At 41.8% G+C, this 17,993-nt stretch overlaps 1 protein-coding gene across 1 annotated transcript in view; it reads right to left on the bottom strand.

Moving 5' to 3' along the window:
* The window catches only part of csmd2 (CUB and Sushi multiple domains 2), a 1,856,113-nt gene that overhangs the window by 1,190,528 nt on the left and 647,592 nt on the right, over positions 1-17,993 (bottom strand). The window contains exon 6 of the mRNA XM_078566065.1: positions 14,044-14,251. Coding sequence (XP_078422191.1) covers positions 14,044-14,251 — 208 coding nt within the window. The remainder of the gene's footprint in view (positions 1-14,043; positions 14,252-17,993) is intronic.

Below are 17,993 nucleotides of genomic sequence, written 5' to 3'. Positions count from 1 at the left end.
CCCAAAGGAGTCTTGAACCATAGTCTGGATTTGGGCACCTTTTGAAAGGTAAGTTCAAAGGATCTTATCATGCCCCCTATGCCACTCCCATGCCCTTCTCTTCTAACTCAATGCTAACTCATGCCCCCAGCCACTCCCCATGACTCAACTATCCATGTCAACTCAGTGCCAACTCATGCCCCCGTGTGGCCTCTCACCAGCATGCTAACTCTTGCCACCACCACCTCCCCTGGCCGCCATACTGCCCAAGCCAGCTCCTTTCCCTTTCATACCCATTCACTACGTACATAGCCAATGAGCCATATAATAACAAAGGCAAGTGTGGAACTGTTGAGAGAGAGAAATGAAAACACACATTTAGAAATGTTCTTTGAAAAAAACTATTACAACCCTATAAAACTTTCAGTTAGACAAACCATTAAAGTATCAATAACAGAGGCTTCAAACACTTTACATCTCTTAATCTTGTCCAATTAAACATGGAGACAATGGCGAGAGGTCACAGAACGAACATATTAAAACCACTTAAAGTTGTCAATCGAGCAAAATCAACAATTCACTTCAGTTGTCAAAACAGAAGCCACTGTTGAGCAAATGCTTTCATTGGTCTGGGCTCACAGGCAAGCAATGTTATCAGACTTTTAAAATGTAAATCAGTGATAAGCAAAGAAAGTGTTACTCATAAGAGTTTGTAAGCCACTCAATACAAAGAAAATTTACAGGGACCATTGCTCATCATCACATTCTCAACAGCAACAAGAGATGGGGCAATAACTGCTGGACCACACCCCAGGAATGACTAAACAAAAACAATTTTGTAACAGTATTACATGATAACTATTTCTAAACAGAGCAATAGGAATAGATTGTGCTGGTATAACAAGGGACAGGCCTTAAATGTTTTTTTTATCTGAGGGTGGTGTCACCAGTAATTAATTTATTTCAATCTTAATTCATGGGCTTTATAATTGAAAATATAGAGTGCTCAAACAATGTTATGCTAAAAGTCACATTTATAGAATGTCATGGGTGGCTCGATAAATCATCTTTAGACCTCAGGTAGACCACTGTGTCAAATTCTTGGCACTGCATTTTAAGAAGGATGACAAGGTAGGCGAGAGATTTAGGCCCAGATTTTTGTCATGGTGGAGAGCCTCTCCATAGTGAAATTTCCAAGTCCTGACCCCGAACCTAACATTTCCTTCCTTCGTGTGGGCAGGAGTGGAGTCGGACTGGGGTTTGTACATGCTGATTCATGGAGGGAGCAGGCCATTGAAATCACCAGCTGCCTCACATGAGATGGGATTTTGGTAGGCCAGGAGCAAACGCATAATGTGCATTCACAGGCCAGGTAAGAGGTATGAACTTGATGGATTTGTTTGGATAGCCAGGGCCCTTTGGAAAAGGTTAGGCACCCTTTGGGAAAGGTAAGGCGTTCTCTGGGATTGTTAGAATTGAATATGATTATGCACTTTTTATACACAAACTCATTGTAACTTTTCAGCTATCAAAGCTCTCACGAAAGTGTCAAAGCTGTCAAGGAAGTGTCCAAGGATACTAAGTGAGTTGGCATGGAGGATTTAAGGGCAAATTATGGAGGCATAGGTTGGCATGATTTGGCACTGAGTTGGCATAGGGGGTATGAGGAGCCATGGGGGTGGGTGGGTGTAGAGCATGGGTTTTCACAGGATGGGATGGATGGGGCATGGGAAGTGTGTGAGGGGTGTCAGCTGGAAGGCTGATTTTTATTTTATTATTATTTTTGATTTATTTAAACAGAGCTGGAGTACAGGGGCAGGCCTTCCGCCCAATCCGCCTGGGCACACGGCAGCCTCCACGCCCACCCCAACTAAAAATCCAACCTGCGGGCGGACATTTTAAAAGGTCAGATTCGCCGAGCTGGGGAATCTCCCAGCTGTGCACCTGACTCAGGGACAATAATCGGGGCCTTACGAGGGTTTCACCATGGTAAGGGATTTCACTTGCATGGAGAGACTGGAGAAGCTAGGACTGTTTTCCTTAGAGGAAAGAAAGTCAAGGGAAGAAAGTGAAGAGAAGATTTAATGGTTGTATTCAAAATTATCAAGGCATTTGATAGAGTAGCTAGGGAGAAACTGTTCCCTCTGGCAGGAGCCAGAAGAAATAGATTTAAGATAATCAGCAAAACAACCGGGGTCTCTTTGAAAACACAGTGAGCTATGATGATCTGTAATGCACCACCTGAAAGGGTGGTGAAGGCACATTGAAGAGCGCTTTTTAAAAGCAAACTGGATATATATTTGAAAAGGAAAAAATGCAGCGCTATGGGGAAAAGAGCAGGGGAGCTTGACTAATTTGAATAGTACTTTCAAAAAGCCTGGGCAGTCACAATGGGATGAATGGCCTCTAACTGTGCCGTAAGATTCTTCGACAAGAATTTTTTGCAACTCCAGGGAGCACGCTGGATGGAATGACAGGTGCTGTGTCCATCGCCTACACACCTCCGTTGGTATTTTACCAGTAGCAGGGTAGATGCCTTGGGCCAACTGAAGCCTTACGTGTCCAATTAATGGCCTCTTAAGGGGCCTCTTCCTACCATCGCCAGTATTTTACCTAGCAGCCTGCCTGTGGGCTCGGGGTTGAGTTGAGGTGTTTGGGCACCTCATTCATCATGGAGACCCCCTATACCAAGCAGCAAGGACTACTTCCACTTAACCACCCCCTTTCCCAGTCTCTCCCAACTTCACCCCACCCCATTTACTTCCATTCTGGGCCTCTGCTCTTGGTTCAGGGCCTGCTGCAATCCCAGTAGAGGTGGTGCTGTAGCATGCCGGGCTGAAGAGCTGCTGAAGAGTTTGGCAGCTCAGGGACATCCAGCCTCAAAGGGGCAGAAGTAAAATTCAGTTATGGTTTCCAGACCCGGTTGAGGTGGACTCACCCCCTTTCCAATTGTTGCTGGGGCCACTGCCTCCAGGTTAAATCCTGGCCTATGATTCTATGGGCCTGAATTTTCAGCTCGGCAGGCAGGCGTGATTGGCGGGCCTGGGATTGGCTGACCGCAACCGGCCCCGTGACCACGATTTCATGCTGGCTTGCCGATTAATGGTTGAAAAGCTCAGCGTTGCTGGGGCGGGGGTGGGAAGAGGGCAGGTGATGACATCAACGCGGGCGGAGGTGAGCACTGAGAGAAAGCTCCCTGAAGGCAGAGAGCTGCCTCAGGGAGCGGCAGGCCCGAAAACCATGAAATACGGTTTTGAAAATCAGATGGAACAATGTCCACGCATCACAATCAGGCACCTGAACATATAGCTGATAAAAAAGCTGCCCACAGATTCTTATTTTTATTTTATTTAATAACGGAAACCTCATCCTGCTCTTGGATGAGGTTTGATGAAAATTGTAAAGGCCGCCTGGCCGATTCGCCTGTCCGCCAACCGTAAGGTTGGACGGGCTACGAAAAACAACAGACAAATGCGTTAATGACCTTAATTGGCCTGTCCGTTGTTGGTGTGCACGGCTTGAACTTTTGCATGCACCCGCCAAGCAAAATATCGCACGAGCGCAGGATCACATCGGGACGCTCACCCTTGCACGATTTCACACCTGGGTGCGAGCCCACCCGATCAACATAAAATGCAGCCCCTGAAGTTAATGCTAGCTAACCATAAAGGCAGAATGCATTATTCTTTCCACATACTTGTTCTAATTACTTATTTCCATCAATTGAAATAGTTGAAGCTCACTGTCCTACACATCATTTTGTCAGTAAAGATAATTGCTACAGCACTAGATCATTAAACACCGTACATTTGTATAACAATGTTGATAGAAGCGTCATAATGTTACAATGTGTTTGTGTTTGGGGTACTGTTTGCTTTCTCAAACCATGATTGTCAAGGTTGGCAATCATTATGAAAAAGTAGTGGCATCAGTTGAACTGTTGTTAATTGGTATGTAACAAGCCATTAACTGATAGATGAGCAAGATAGAAATTCTGGTCAATAATTCTCTTAACCTTCAAACATTTTCAATAATAATCATTGTAATGGTTAACCGCTTTAATCCAGAACTGATCTACAGCAATCCTACAGAATCACAAGCAGCATACACAACCTTAACTGAATGATAATCTTAAAGCAACCCCTATGCAAAGTTATCAACTGTTTTCAAGTACCTGCTCCCAAGCTGCAGTAATGCATCAGTATTAGCGCACAGAATGAAATTAGGATGTTGTAGAAATTTTGGAATAACATGATAAATTGTGGGTTAAAAAATAAAATGCTATTTGGATATAGTTTGGGTAGCATCAGTGAAAAATTTCTTCAAGCTGTCACTATGATGAAATATCTATCACATAACAAGAAGCAACAATGAGTTTGTTGAATCTATGTTCAGAATCTTAATGGAGGATGGCATTGCCAAGCAAGGTCATGATTGTCAAAAATGGACAGAGATCTTGTCTCCTAAGCTTACACGCCAGCTGTTGATGTACCTCAAGATGCATCATGGAAAACTAAGAGTTTTTAAACTGTAAAACCCTATACCTCCTTTAGCAGATTTCACCATACCAGCCAACCTTAACTCCTCTCTCATCACACCAGAGATTTTAAAAACCGTGGAAGGTTGGAACACAGTATGCATAAGGTATTTGGAAGCTATCTACCAATTTTGGCAAAATAAATATTGGTTATGTTATTCATAAATTAGCATAAAAATCAGCTTGAATGGCCTTGCACACATGGATGAGCTCTAAGACCATTTATTTAAAACTAACTAAAAGGGCATACTGCTGGGTATAGCAATGTACATGTGAAACAACCCAATATCAAAAGGCCAAAAAAAAATCACAGAATACAAGCTTTGCAAACAAAAAATAAATGTTAAAGCAACATTTGCCAATGAATGACTACTTAGTATTCTATCTGCTGTAAACTATGACAACATAGCTCATTGTTTTAATTGTGTGGAACTAAGAAGACATTTTGTTCTTAAATCAAACAAACAATTTGAAGTGTAGAAGGTTGCCCTAATATCGATCAATTTCCTTCAAGTGGTTCAGCTTCACTGAAAAACTTAAGACATTCACAACAATTGAAAAGCAGCATGGCTCTGAACATTGATAGCAATCTTTGATAATATGATTGTGCATTCACAGCTGTAGCCATGGCCATGAAATTCAACAGGATGTATTCCTATTAAAAACAAGAAAGGTAAGCATAGTGCAAGCCCTTCAAAAGCCTTATGAGCAATCACCTAAACTGAATTTCTGAACTAAAAAAATACTCAGGTGTTACAAACTGTTAACAGTCACTTCACATTACAGTTATTTATTATGGTTTATTAAAGATTGCATATCCAATACTTCCATCACAACCTTTTTGGCTAAACCTTTTGACACGATTGTCTGTCCTTTTAAGGCTCTTGAGGAAACTTAGAGCCTGTTGGAGTTGAACCAAACAATTCGCTAAGAGTATTTTCTGAACAATCTAAACCCTGACGAAATATTGTGATCCAAATGGAAAACAAATATTTAAGGACAATTATAGGGCTGCCAGTTAATTGAGAGTTTGAGATGACGTCAAGTTGCAAAAATGCTTTATAACCAATTATTCTAATCCCTGAAGCAAAGTGCTCTTTATAATAACTCAGTTGTCTTTTCTTTTCAAAATATGATAACTTGACATTTTATGGGTAGCTTTATTCAGGTTTTGAACTTAAATTTCATATCAGGTGCAACTGACAATATAAACTTTCACTCCATGGGCAGAATTTTACGAGTTGGTGAGTGGGGGCTGGGACCCGCTCGCCGACACGTAAAATGACGCACGGTGATGTCAAGGGGAACTCCCGACGTCACTGCGCCCCATTTAAATTTTCAGGAAGGTGGGAGCGCAGCAAAATCAGCTGCGTGCCCGCAGATCTGCCAATGGCCAATTAAGGCCATTGACAGGGTCAATTAAGTAATTAAAAGACCTGCCCGTCCAAACTTAAGGTTAGCTGGCAGGCCAGGAGCCCCGGCAGGAACTAGAAAAAAACATGAAACCTCATCCATGAGTGGGATGAGGTTTCATGTAGGCTTTTAAAAATTTAAATAAAGGTTTTGTGAAAATTATGGACCTGTTCCAACTCATGTGACATTGTTACATGAGGGGACATGTAAGAGAAATTTTATTTTTCTATTTTTGTCTTTTTCACATTTAGAGCCGATCTCTCTGAGGCTGCACTTAGCCTCAGGGAGATGAGTGCGCTCTTTTGTGTGCGTGCGCATACGCGAAAGAGTGCACTCTCGATTTTGGGATTCCCCCCACCTCCGCACAGGGAGCGCATAGCGCTTCTGGGCAGATGTCACACTGGGTGGGCCTTAATTGGCCCGCCCATGTAAATTGGCGGCACGCGATCGGAAGCACACCCGTACGCGCCTGCCCATCAACCTTCCCCCTAACGGGGGGGAAATTCAGCCCCATATCTTCAAAGTATGGTTGCATTCGAACTGGGAAGTTCATGAACCCAATTAAGGCCCGCCCAGCGTGACATCTGCCGGGAAGCGCTATGCGCTCCCTTTGCGGGCGGGGGGTGGGGGGAAAAGCACTAAAATTGAGAGTGCGGTCTTTTGCGCATGCACACGAAAGAGAGCACTCATCTCCCTGAGGCTAAGTGCAGCCTCCGGGAGATCGCCTTGACTTTTCAAAATATTAAAAATAGAGAAAAGAAAAATCCCTTACATGTCCCCTCATGTGACAATGTCAAAAGAGTTGGGACCAGTTCATAAATTACATAACTTTATTACAATTTTAAAAACCCTACATGAAACCTCATCCCGCCGCAGAATGAGGTTTCATGTTTTCTCTATTTGCCGCCGGGGCTTCTGGCCTGGCCGCCAACCTTAAGGTTGGACGGGCAGGTCTTTTAATTGCTTAATTGATCCTGTCAATTGCCTCAAGTAGCCATTGTTAGGTAGGTGGGCCCGCAGCTGATTTTGCTGCCCCCCCCCAACCTTCCTGAAAATTTAATTGAGGTGGGGTGATGTCAGGGGTTCCGCCCTACGTCATCCCGCATCATTTTGCGTGTCGGCAAGCGGGCCCCGCCCCCCCTGCTCGCCGACTGCAAAATTCTGCCCATAATTTTCTTTCTTGATCTCTTCTGGATGGATCTCTTCTGTCTTAGGTTGGCCTGGTGAGAACGCCATGGCAGTTTCCCGCTCATACTCAAGTTAAAATGAGGAGGATCCCACTGGATATGGGTAGCTATCCTTGCTGCTTGCTCAGGAAAGCCAGTTCAAATCACAGAGGATGGGATCCGATCAGCTCCAGGGGAAGGAATTAACTCAGGTATTTCAAATGCCCATCTGCTGGTTTCCAACAGCTGGATAGGGCTAGCGTTTTCCCAATCCCTAATCCAGAACAAGTTCCCTGAAATATACAGATACTGTGCAATAGATACTCAGGACAGAGGAACATAACATTGTTCTGGAAGGCTAATGTAAGTTCAGAGATTCTTAAACAGAAAGCTTTTACCATTGGCTGTGTCATAACAATCAAAACTCACTTTCAGTCACACCTCTTCCCTCAGCAACTGTCTCTGGCTCTGACTTATTCCATGTATATTCCAACAGAAATCCCATCCTTCATGATTTGTATCAACCCACAATTACAGATATCTCCAGATATTCAGCATTCCTCGAAACACTACTGTCACTGCATCCAGAGGTTCACACTCAATGCCATGCACCACGACATGCACATTCTTGATCTCTCTCTGCTGCAGCACTGACTCTATCTCAAAGCTGTCCTGTTTCCCAGTTCCATTTCATCCTTCATCTCATCTGACGCTTTAACAAAAATAACTTGTTTCCCACCTTTCAGGTGTCAATTGCAAATTGTCAATAGCTTTTGCATACCAATACCTTTCCAAATGCTTCTTCCCCTTCATTTAGAACTTGCCCTTGTCCCTTCTTTCAATCTCATCTCTTGCCGTATTTTTCCTATTACCTCAGATCTTCCCCTCTCTGGTCCTGAACATTCAGGCCTCACCAAAGGCCTCATCCACAACCCTTTACACCCCCATCTCAATGAACCTTCAGCTGATGATAATCAAAGTCCACTTAATTTTTGTGTCTAACTTAGAAATATTAGTTTCTAATATTATAGTGTATAACATATGCATCAATATTTTTGCATCTCCATGAATTAAGTGTACACTGGTGTGATTTTATTTATTTATTGAATGTAACACACAACTATGCCATTATTTCAATTATACATGAATGACTGACATCTTAATTTCTTAGTTAATAAATGTCGAATTCAAACATAGTTGCTGTGGCAGGAAGCAGAGGGTGATGGCTGAGGGTGTTTTTGTGACTGGATGCCTGTGTCCAGTGGGGTTCCACAGGGATCAGTGTTGGATCCCTTGCTGTTTGTGGTATATATAAATGATTTAGACTTGAATGGAGGAGAGTTGATCAATAAGTTCACGGATGACACGAAAATTGGCGGGGTGGTAAATAGTGAGGAGGATAGCCTTAGATTACAGGAGGATATAGACGGGCTAGTTAGATGGGCTGCTCAGTGGCAAATGGAATTTAATCTGGATAAGTGTGAGGTGATGCACTTGGGCAGGACAAACAAGGCACAGGAATACACGATGAATGGTAGGATCCTCGGACGTACCAAGGATCAGAGGGGACCTTGGTGTGCATGTCCACCAGCCCCTTAAGATAGTGGGACAGGTAGATAAGGTGGTTAAAAAGGCATATGGGATACTTACCTTTATTAGCCAAGGCATAGAATATAAGAGCAGGGAGGTTATGCTGGAACTGTATAAAACGCTGGTTAGGCCACAGCTAGAGTATTGCGCACAGTTCTGGAATCTGCATTAAAGGAAGGATGTGATTGCACTAGAGAGAGTGCAGAGGAGATTTACCAGGATGTTGCCTGGGCTGGAGAGTTTTAGTTAAGAGGAGAGATTGGATAGACTGGGGTTATTTGCCCTGGCGCAGAGGAGATTGAGGGGGGACATGATTGAGGTGTATAACATTATGAGGGACATAGATAGGGTAAACAGGAAGGAATTTTTCCCGTTGGTGGAGGGATCAATAACCAGGGGGCATAGATTTAAGGCAAGGGCCAGGAGGTTTAGAGGGGGTGTGAGGAAGAATTTTTTTACCCAGAGGGTAGTGGGAATCTGGAACTCACTACCTGAAAGGGTGGTAGAGGCAGAAATCCTCATAACATTTAAGAAGTATTTGGATGTGCACTTGCGATGCCATGGCATACAAGGCTATGGGCCTAGTGCTGGAAAATGGGATTAGAATAGTTAGAAGCTTGTTTGGCCGGTGCAGACTAGATGGGCCGAAGGGCCTTTTTCTATGCTGTAGACCTCTATGACTCTATAAACATTGCTGTGGTAAACCATGGCAACACAGAAAGCCAACCTAGCAGATATACATTTCACATTTGTCTATTTGCTCTTCTATGCAGTATAACATTTACATCTTCATGCATACTTTATCTATCCCATTGACAAATAGCACATTTTATGGACCATAAGCACAAATTATGATCCAGATTGTGCAGTCATCATAAAAAAACACAATAAATAATTAAATTATAAACTATAGATCTCTATATAGTGTTTAGATCCTTACCTTGAATTATGACCTTGATTATTAATTTAATTTTGTTGTATCCAGCAGTGATAATCAGACATCCATTGTGATAGAGCACCAATAACATTACCATTTTTCATTACCAACTTATACTTCCTTCACTGTACAGTCCATTAACAGAATCAGTTAAATTTCACAAATTGAAACAGGGACAAAAACATGGCATATAGCAAACAGGCCAGAACAAAGAAAACAACAGGTAAGTTGCCAGCATGTACATGAGCAGAATTGAAGTTTTAAAGGGTGATTGACCAAGAGTGACCACACACCTAACTCCTCTGCATTCATGGAGATGCAAAAATATTGATGCATATGTTATTCGCTATGTTATTAAGTGGATGTATATTTCTAAGTTAGACTAGCTGGCTTTCATCCAATTAAGACACACACACACAAATAGATACACACACATAGACAGACAACGCACAGGACCAAATCAGGAGCAAATCACAAAATGTATTGTTAAATAAAAATTAAATATGCAGTTTGGATCACTGTCAATAATTTACTTGAATGTGAATCACGCACGGAGATAAAAGTTGACATCCTTTCATTCAGAGTCAGAGAGTGCACTCATAATTCTGCAATGTTGATACAATTTTAACACCAGCTCCATTACTGCTTCCATCTTTTTCCTTGCCTGCAGCCAAAAAAACAAGGCCACTAGTGTTAATTTCTTCCGATATTAACATACTCTTGTCTCCATTCCCATTCATATCCAGAAAGGCCCATCCACTGTTGAGCCTACAATCAGCCATAGGGTCAGGAAATTGGAGCACAGATGCAAGGGATTCAGGAATCACATACATCAGTTGCCAGAAGGTAATCAACTATCTGGCATCAGAGGGTCATTAGCCTGTGGAATTATCTTCCCCAGAAAGCAATGAAGGCTGGGTCATTGAATGCTGAGTTAGATATATTTTTCGATAGACACAGGAGTGAAGAGTTCTGAGGCAGCTGACAGTAAGGTGGAGTTGAGACCACAGTCAGATCAGCCATTATCTTACCGAATGGTGGAGCAGGCTCAAAGGGCTGAATGGTCTACTCCTGCTCCTAAGTCCTACACTCCTATGTTCATATGGCATGGTGCAAAAAAGATACACGAAGGGAATCTTGCCTGGTCTTCAAACTGCCGAGAAATCTGTCAACATGGTTACAAGCGCTCTTCATAATGCCATGTATTACTGAGCATGACTATACTAATACTACAAGCAATCAGCCCTCCACCAACACAAGGTTCTTCCACTTTCATGTGATGGACCTGCACCCACTGCACGTGCAATGCAGTCTTGGCTCCACCACCCAAGGGAAAGTTGAAAGCCTTGGGGCAATCTAAAAGGCATCAAGACTCAGGAAAATGATTCTTGCCTTTCCATCGTGGCCAGAGAATTAGCAGTTCCTTGAATGGCAAGGTTCAGGAAATTCAATAAAATATTCAGAAAATTATGAGTAATTTTGTGTACATTGGTCCTGATTTTGCAGTGGTAATGACAGTGAAACGGTCTGTGTTCACCATCGTTACTCCACTGAAACTGACAGTAATTTCTGGAATCCAGCCACCCAGAGGTTATGCAGAAATCCAGAGGTTGCTGTCAGTGACTCATGCTTCTCCAGAGGGTGCACTGACAAGACACTCCCCTGACTGCAATTAGTGGGAAATCTTAGAAGTTGATGAGAACTTGCTCTTTTACACTATTTGTCTTGCTGTAAGAACTCTTGACAAGGTTCAGCCTTCTTGAATGACATGTAACTGGGCTCTTAATAGCGCATTAACTTCATAATTATGTCTAATATCCATCACTGGCCCTAAGATAATTTATATTTGTAGAATGTAAAATTTATCCTTAATCATAAAAAATATCCACATTTTAATGCTTTTTACAAGTTTGCTGGTCTTTATTTCAGTTTCAAGCTTACTACAGTCATAACTAGTTATTTTTCTATCAAAAAAATTTAAAAAATAAAAGCAAAGGATATTAAGTGCTTCTAACTTCCTGGTTTGCTGTTTGTGAACACTTCAATATAATTGGCTGCTTACCTGCTTGCTGACATCACTACTGCTGCACAAGATATTGCCCTTGTGTCAGTTTTAATGTGTCACCGAGAGAGGGCAAATCACACCATGGAGATTGAGAGGCCTTTGTGGGCAGCAGTGAGTTCCACTGCTTCACTCCTGATTGGGCCATTATCACACAGGTAAAACAGTCTTGCATGTACATACTTCCAGCTCAATTTTTAGGCATCATACTTGTTTGCTCTGTGCAACATTACCTGTAACCTACTCTCTCTGTCACTGAAGCACCAAACTAATCTTCTTAAAATGGTCTAGGTATATAAAGGAAAGAAAACAGATCACAACTTTTAGCCTTTATAGAGCTTTCCCCAAAATATTTAATAGTGTTCCTACACAGAATCTTATTTCTGACAAAAACCCAGTTAACAACTCTTCTCGTTGTCAATTATTTTGATGTTTGCATTTGCATCAATACTTCTTTGCCTCTGCCATATAACAATTAACTCAATTATATTTTCCCCCAAATATTACCTCAATACAACAACATCCTGCAATGCATAATGGCCCGGGTTTTGTGTTGCAATGACTGCAGAAATATCAGCATTCTGCTGTTAACCTGTGAAACTGACAGTAACTTCTGACATTTGTACATATGCAGTTCAATGCAGAAATCCTAAAGCTGCTATCAATGGCTCCCTCTTCCTCCGCAGGTTGTGCTGCTCAAGGCCCCATAGACAACAAACCTTACAAATCACTGAACTGATGAGAATTCACCCTTTTACACTGTAATAATGTTAATATTTCTTGTTCATGAGATGTGACTTGGTGTTTAATGACACAGTAAATTATACTAAACAACCTCTCTGGTTCTGAAAAGCTAATTTTATATTTGGGCAATGTTATTTTTCTCCATTCTGATAAAAAAAAAATGCTTTCTTAATATATATTTTTGAAGTTTATGGTATTCTAATTTCTACTGTGCATGTCTAAATATTTATCCCACTCTTTGTAAAACTTGGAAGAATGGAAGGATAATCAGTGCATTTTACTGTCTGGTTTGCTGTCTGTGAGAATTCTTAAATGCAGGCTGCTTACCCTGCTGCTGCTGGATGTCTGGAGATCCCTTGGCTTAGTACCACATTCAAATTAAACAACAACGGTGAAATCAATGCCACAGAGATCTCTAGATCCTTGTGGGCAGCTTTCTTTGAGGTTAGCAGCAAACAACATCATTTTGCTGCTGTCTGTGAAATCATGCCATTCTAAATAAAAACTGTGAAACTACGCCAGATTTTTTTTTTCCCTACAAGAAAGCATTTCGTACTAATATATTGTACTACTCGCTTCATTGTGACTGAAATCATGAACTCTGGTGATACAGTGATGTATTTAAAAACTTTTCACATGAACAGCTTTTGATTTGTTGGGGAGCTTTATCTATGTATGGTGTTTGTTCGAACACCAGCGAAAGACTAATGTTTTCTAATTCATTCTCCCTTTCCATTTGCCAAAATGGAAGCCACAGCTTTTGGGAATTGCATCTGCAACGATTTGTCCTTGAGCTCATGATACACACATTGTTTCTGTGGAGCTGTATTCTGGTTAGGTTGTCAAAAACATTCCACAAATCTTGTACAAGAGCTTCATCTCCATATGGATATTTCAAACTGGTAAATATCCCTTCATGTCATGGTATCCCTTCATGTAAATGTCATTCATCTGCACTGCTACAAAATTCATGTAATTAATAATATGTTCACCTTTCAGGCAATAAGGCAACAGATGGATGCACAAGTACACATAAATAAGCCAATAAGATATAGTACTAATGAGAGCTGTGTCAATGGCCATCTGTTTATATGGAGGAAGCAACCTTCAGAGGCCAGTCTCTTTAAAACAAGTTGATCACATTACACATATTAACTTGTGCACATACTGGCTCCAGACTAATTAAAGAGCCACAATCCATCATCTTAACAACTGTTTCCTATAACGTAGATATATTTTTCCATTGGTCTTTATGTTGTTCATTAAAAATGTTGGGAGCAAGTCTACTGTGCAGATGAACAAACCCTCAGCAATGAACAGCAGTCTGTGATGATTGCGCTGAAGAACATAATCACAGATTTCAGGGGAAATTACAAGAATATAAACTATACCTTACGAGGAATTATTACTGAGGGAAAGAAGGGAGATTGGGGAAGGAGTACTTCAGAAGACATAATCATCATGAAAGGCAGTTATCACCCAGGAAGATAAAACTTTTCAGTGGTAACAAAATCACATTCAGTCTTCTAAGTATCCTTCTCACATACGATCAATGCACAATAGACAGCCCGTGTCAGCACCAGTAACTTTATAAACAGTAAATTCATATACTTGCCATATTGATGAATCTTCTGTCCCGCTGACCTCCAAGAAGTCATAACCATCTTCCAACTGAAAATCTGTGAAGACCAATGCAATGGTATCACCAGGTTCAGCCAGAATAGTCCAAGTGCAGTCCGCATTATTATCATAAACTGACGGAAAGCTGGGGCTCGAGATAACTCCACTTTGTCCACGCAAGGTTCCTCCGCAGCCATCGTCCGCTGCAAAAAACAAAACATTTTAAAAAAGAACTGGAAAGGGAGCATGTAAAGGAATGAAAAATCTTTGCCTTGATAATATGGGTAATTTTTGACCAGCTTTCTCTGGTTTTTAGTATTTTGAAATTATAGTTTTCAGCACAAAGGTTATCAAAGGCTGAAGGTACTAGATAGTACAAAGGCTATGGGGCCTGACAATATTCTGGCAATACCAAAGACTTGTGCTCCAGAACTTGCCGTGCCCCTAGCCAAACTGTTCCAGCTACAACACTGACATCTACCCAGCAATGTGGAAAATTTCCCAGGTATGTCCTGTGCACAAAAAGCAGGGCAAATTCCACCTGACCAATTACCACCCCATCAGCCTACTCTCCATCATCAGTAAAGTAATGGAAGGAGCCATCAACAGTGCTATCAAGTGGCATTTGCTTAGCAATAACCTGCTCACTGACACCCAGTTTGGGTTCCGCCCGGGCCATTCAGCTCCTGACGTCATTACAGCCTTGGTTCAAACATGGACAAAGGAGCTGAACTCCCGAGATGAAGTGAGAGTAACTGGCCTTGATGTCAAGGCAGCATTTGCCCAAGTGTGGCATCCAGGACCCCTAGTAAAACTGCAGTCAATGGGAATCGGGGGAAAATTTTGCATTGGTTGGAGTCATACCTAGCACAAAGAAAGATGGTTGTGGTTGTTGGAGGTCAGTCATCTCAGCTCCAGGACATCACTGCAGGAGTTCCTCAGAGTTATATCCTCAGCCCAACCATCTTCAGCTGCTTCATCAATGACCTTCCTTCCATCATAAGATCAGAAGTAGGGACGTTCGCTGATAATTGCACAATGTTCAGCACCATTTGCAACTCCTCAGATACTGAAGCAGTCAGTGTCCAAATGCAGCAAGACCTGGACAATATCCAGGCTTGGGCTGACAAGTGGCAAGTAACATTTGTGCCACACAAGTGTCAGGCAATAACCATCTCCATCAAGAGAGTATCTAACCATTGCCCCTTGACGTTCACTGGCATAACTATCACTGAATCCCCCATGATCAACAGCCTGGGGGGTTACCATTGACTAGAAACTGAACTGGACTAGCCATATAAATACTGTGGCTACAAGAGCAGGTCAGAGGTGAGGAATCCTGCAACAAGTAACTCACCTCCTGACTCCCCAAAGCCTGTCCACCACCTACAAGGCACAAATCAGGAGTGTAATGGAATAATCCCCACTTGCCTGGATGAGTGCAGCTCCCAAAACACTCAAGATGCTTGATACCATACAGGACAAAGCAGCCCACTTGATTGGCACTGCATCCACAAACATTCACTCCCTCCATCACTGACGCACAGTAGCAGCAGTGTGCATCATCTACAAGATGCACTGCAGGAATTCACCAAGGCTCCTTAGACAGCACCTTCCAAACCCACGACCAGTACCATCTAGAATGACAGGGGCAGCAGATAGATGGGAACACCACCACCTGGAGGTTCCCCTCCAAGTCACTCACACCCTGACTTGGAAATATATCGTAATTTCTTTACTGTCACTGGGTCAAAATCCTGGAACTCCTTTCCTAGCAGCAGTGTGGGTGTACCTACACCACATGGACTACAGGGGTTCAAGAAGGTAGCTCACCACTACCTTCTCAAGGGCAAATGGGGATGGGCAATAAATGCTGGCCCAGCCAGCGAAGCCCACATCCCATGAATAAATTTTAAAAAAACAGTTCATTTTAAAGAAATGAACAGACTATAACTCAGAAACAATTAATCAGTCATAGTTTAATCAATTCTGTCGATCCAAAGTATAAAGTAACTGGTGGAAAAGATTATAACATACCCCAAATGAAAACAAACCCTTTTCTTATCATTGTAAACCTCTGTTGATTTATGTTTATTCCACCAAATCAAAACAATACTCTTGGTGACACTTGAATTGAAACTATCTCATTGATAAGTAGTTTAGTAACTAGCAGATCAATAGATTAGACTGTTGAATTATCACTCAAAACCACAGGTTAACAGCTAAAATATGCAAATGACAACTGATGATATACCAGCATGATTACTTGGATTACACTGTCCAGAGGCTTACTCAGCAGCTCATGTTCATTTATATGGGTTTGCATCTTATTAACATTGAAAATAGCATGTTATAACATGAAAGATGCTTGGGAATAAAAATATTCTATTCAATTAATTCTATCCGCAAGCTGTATTTTGAAAGGTTGGGGAAGCTTTTGTGACAAATAACCAGCTATTAAACCATGGAACAAGAAATGGGGAATGGCCACTCATCTTTATATGAAAAATGTATAATATCTATTATTAATATATGTAAAATATATACACACAATTAAGGAGCACTTTCAACTTGTTTTCCGTTTCCCACCTGCCCTCCAACCGTGGTTTCTGTACAGGAGTTTCTCATATAAATTAGTCAGAAAAAGTATTTTTTCTACATGCCTTTGTGCTGTCAGGTTACTTGTCCAATATCCAGTGTGGTTGAGCTACAACTTTCTTCAGCTAAACACTGGTAAAACCAAAGCCTTGCCTTTGTCCCCTGCCACAAAGAACCTCCTGAGGCACAAATTCCCTTTTTGGCCACTGTCTTAGGCTTAGCTAGACTGGTTGCAAACTTGCAATTCTATTTTAGAAAAAAGTTGAGCTTTCAATTCCATCTCTTCCCTATCACAAATACTTTCCGCCAAGGGTCAGAATGGCTTCGGTGAATGGACCCCAAAATTCTTAGCGATGACCAATGAAAAGTGAAGCTGTAATAACACAATGCTATAAAACCACACACATTTCCCACATGACTCATCTGTCCCTGCTTATACATCCGTAACATTGGCCTGAATTTTAGCAATGTTGGAGACCCTCTCAGTAGTTGTGAAACTGGTTCCAGAGGCCAAAATCCGGAAGTTCCACTCCCAACCACAGCCCCCGCCATTTTCGCAGGGGCCTAATGAGGGAGCGGGTTCCAATTTGCACATCTGTGGCTCATGGAGGCAGCTTCCCATGTAAAACAGCAGCTGCCTCCAGTCATGTCTGGTTTTCCTTAGCTGGAAGTGGGGACACACGATGTGTGCAGATTACAGCTGGCAGGACCAGGTCCAAACTTTGTGGAGACGCTTCGATAGATAGGGTATCCCTTTGGAGAGGGAGGGTGCCCTCTTGGATAAGGTCCTAGGACACCTTTGGAGATTGGGTGCCCTTTGGGATTGTTAAAAGTAAACATGAGTATGTGTAAAAGGTGTATAAACTCATTGGAGCAGTCAACAGGAGCTGTCAAGGCATTTATAACACCTGCCCTTCAAGTATTTGAAAAAAAAATATCTGCAGTGTTTAAAAAAAATCGGTGCTTGCTATTTCACTTTGTTGACATGAGCATGAGGGTTGTCATTACTGGATTAGTGACTGCTTTCACAACCTTCCATTATCACTGTGGGGTGCCTCTCACTTCACAGTTTGATTGACAGTTCCAAGTGGTTATAAATTCTCTGAAGTGGGATTATGAATACAAATACTCATTTTTATAAGGAATCAAGAACTTGAATGAAGTATTTGTTTTTTTTATAAGGGGTTACCATAGTTAAAGGAATGTAAATGTAGTGAATGGGCTTTTATCAATGTGAGTTTTTAAAATATTTATATAGTGAATTCTGCAATTTACACTTAGAACTTTATTTTATTTGAGCTCAGCATGGGTCCTGAGGTCTGTGTATGGTGGATACTGGTTGAGTTG

Source organism: Cetorhinus maximus, chromosome 21, assembly GCF_964194155.1.
Source record: "Cetorhinus maximus chromosome 21, sCetMax3.hap1.1, whole genome shotgun sequence".
In the NCBI taxonomy this organism is placed as follows: Eukaryota; Metazoa; Chordata; class Chondrichthyes; order Lamniformes; family Cetorhinidae; genus Cetorhinus; species Cetorhinus maximus.
This window is presented reverse-complemented; position numbering and strand designations above follow the sequence as displayed.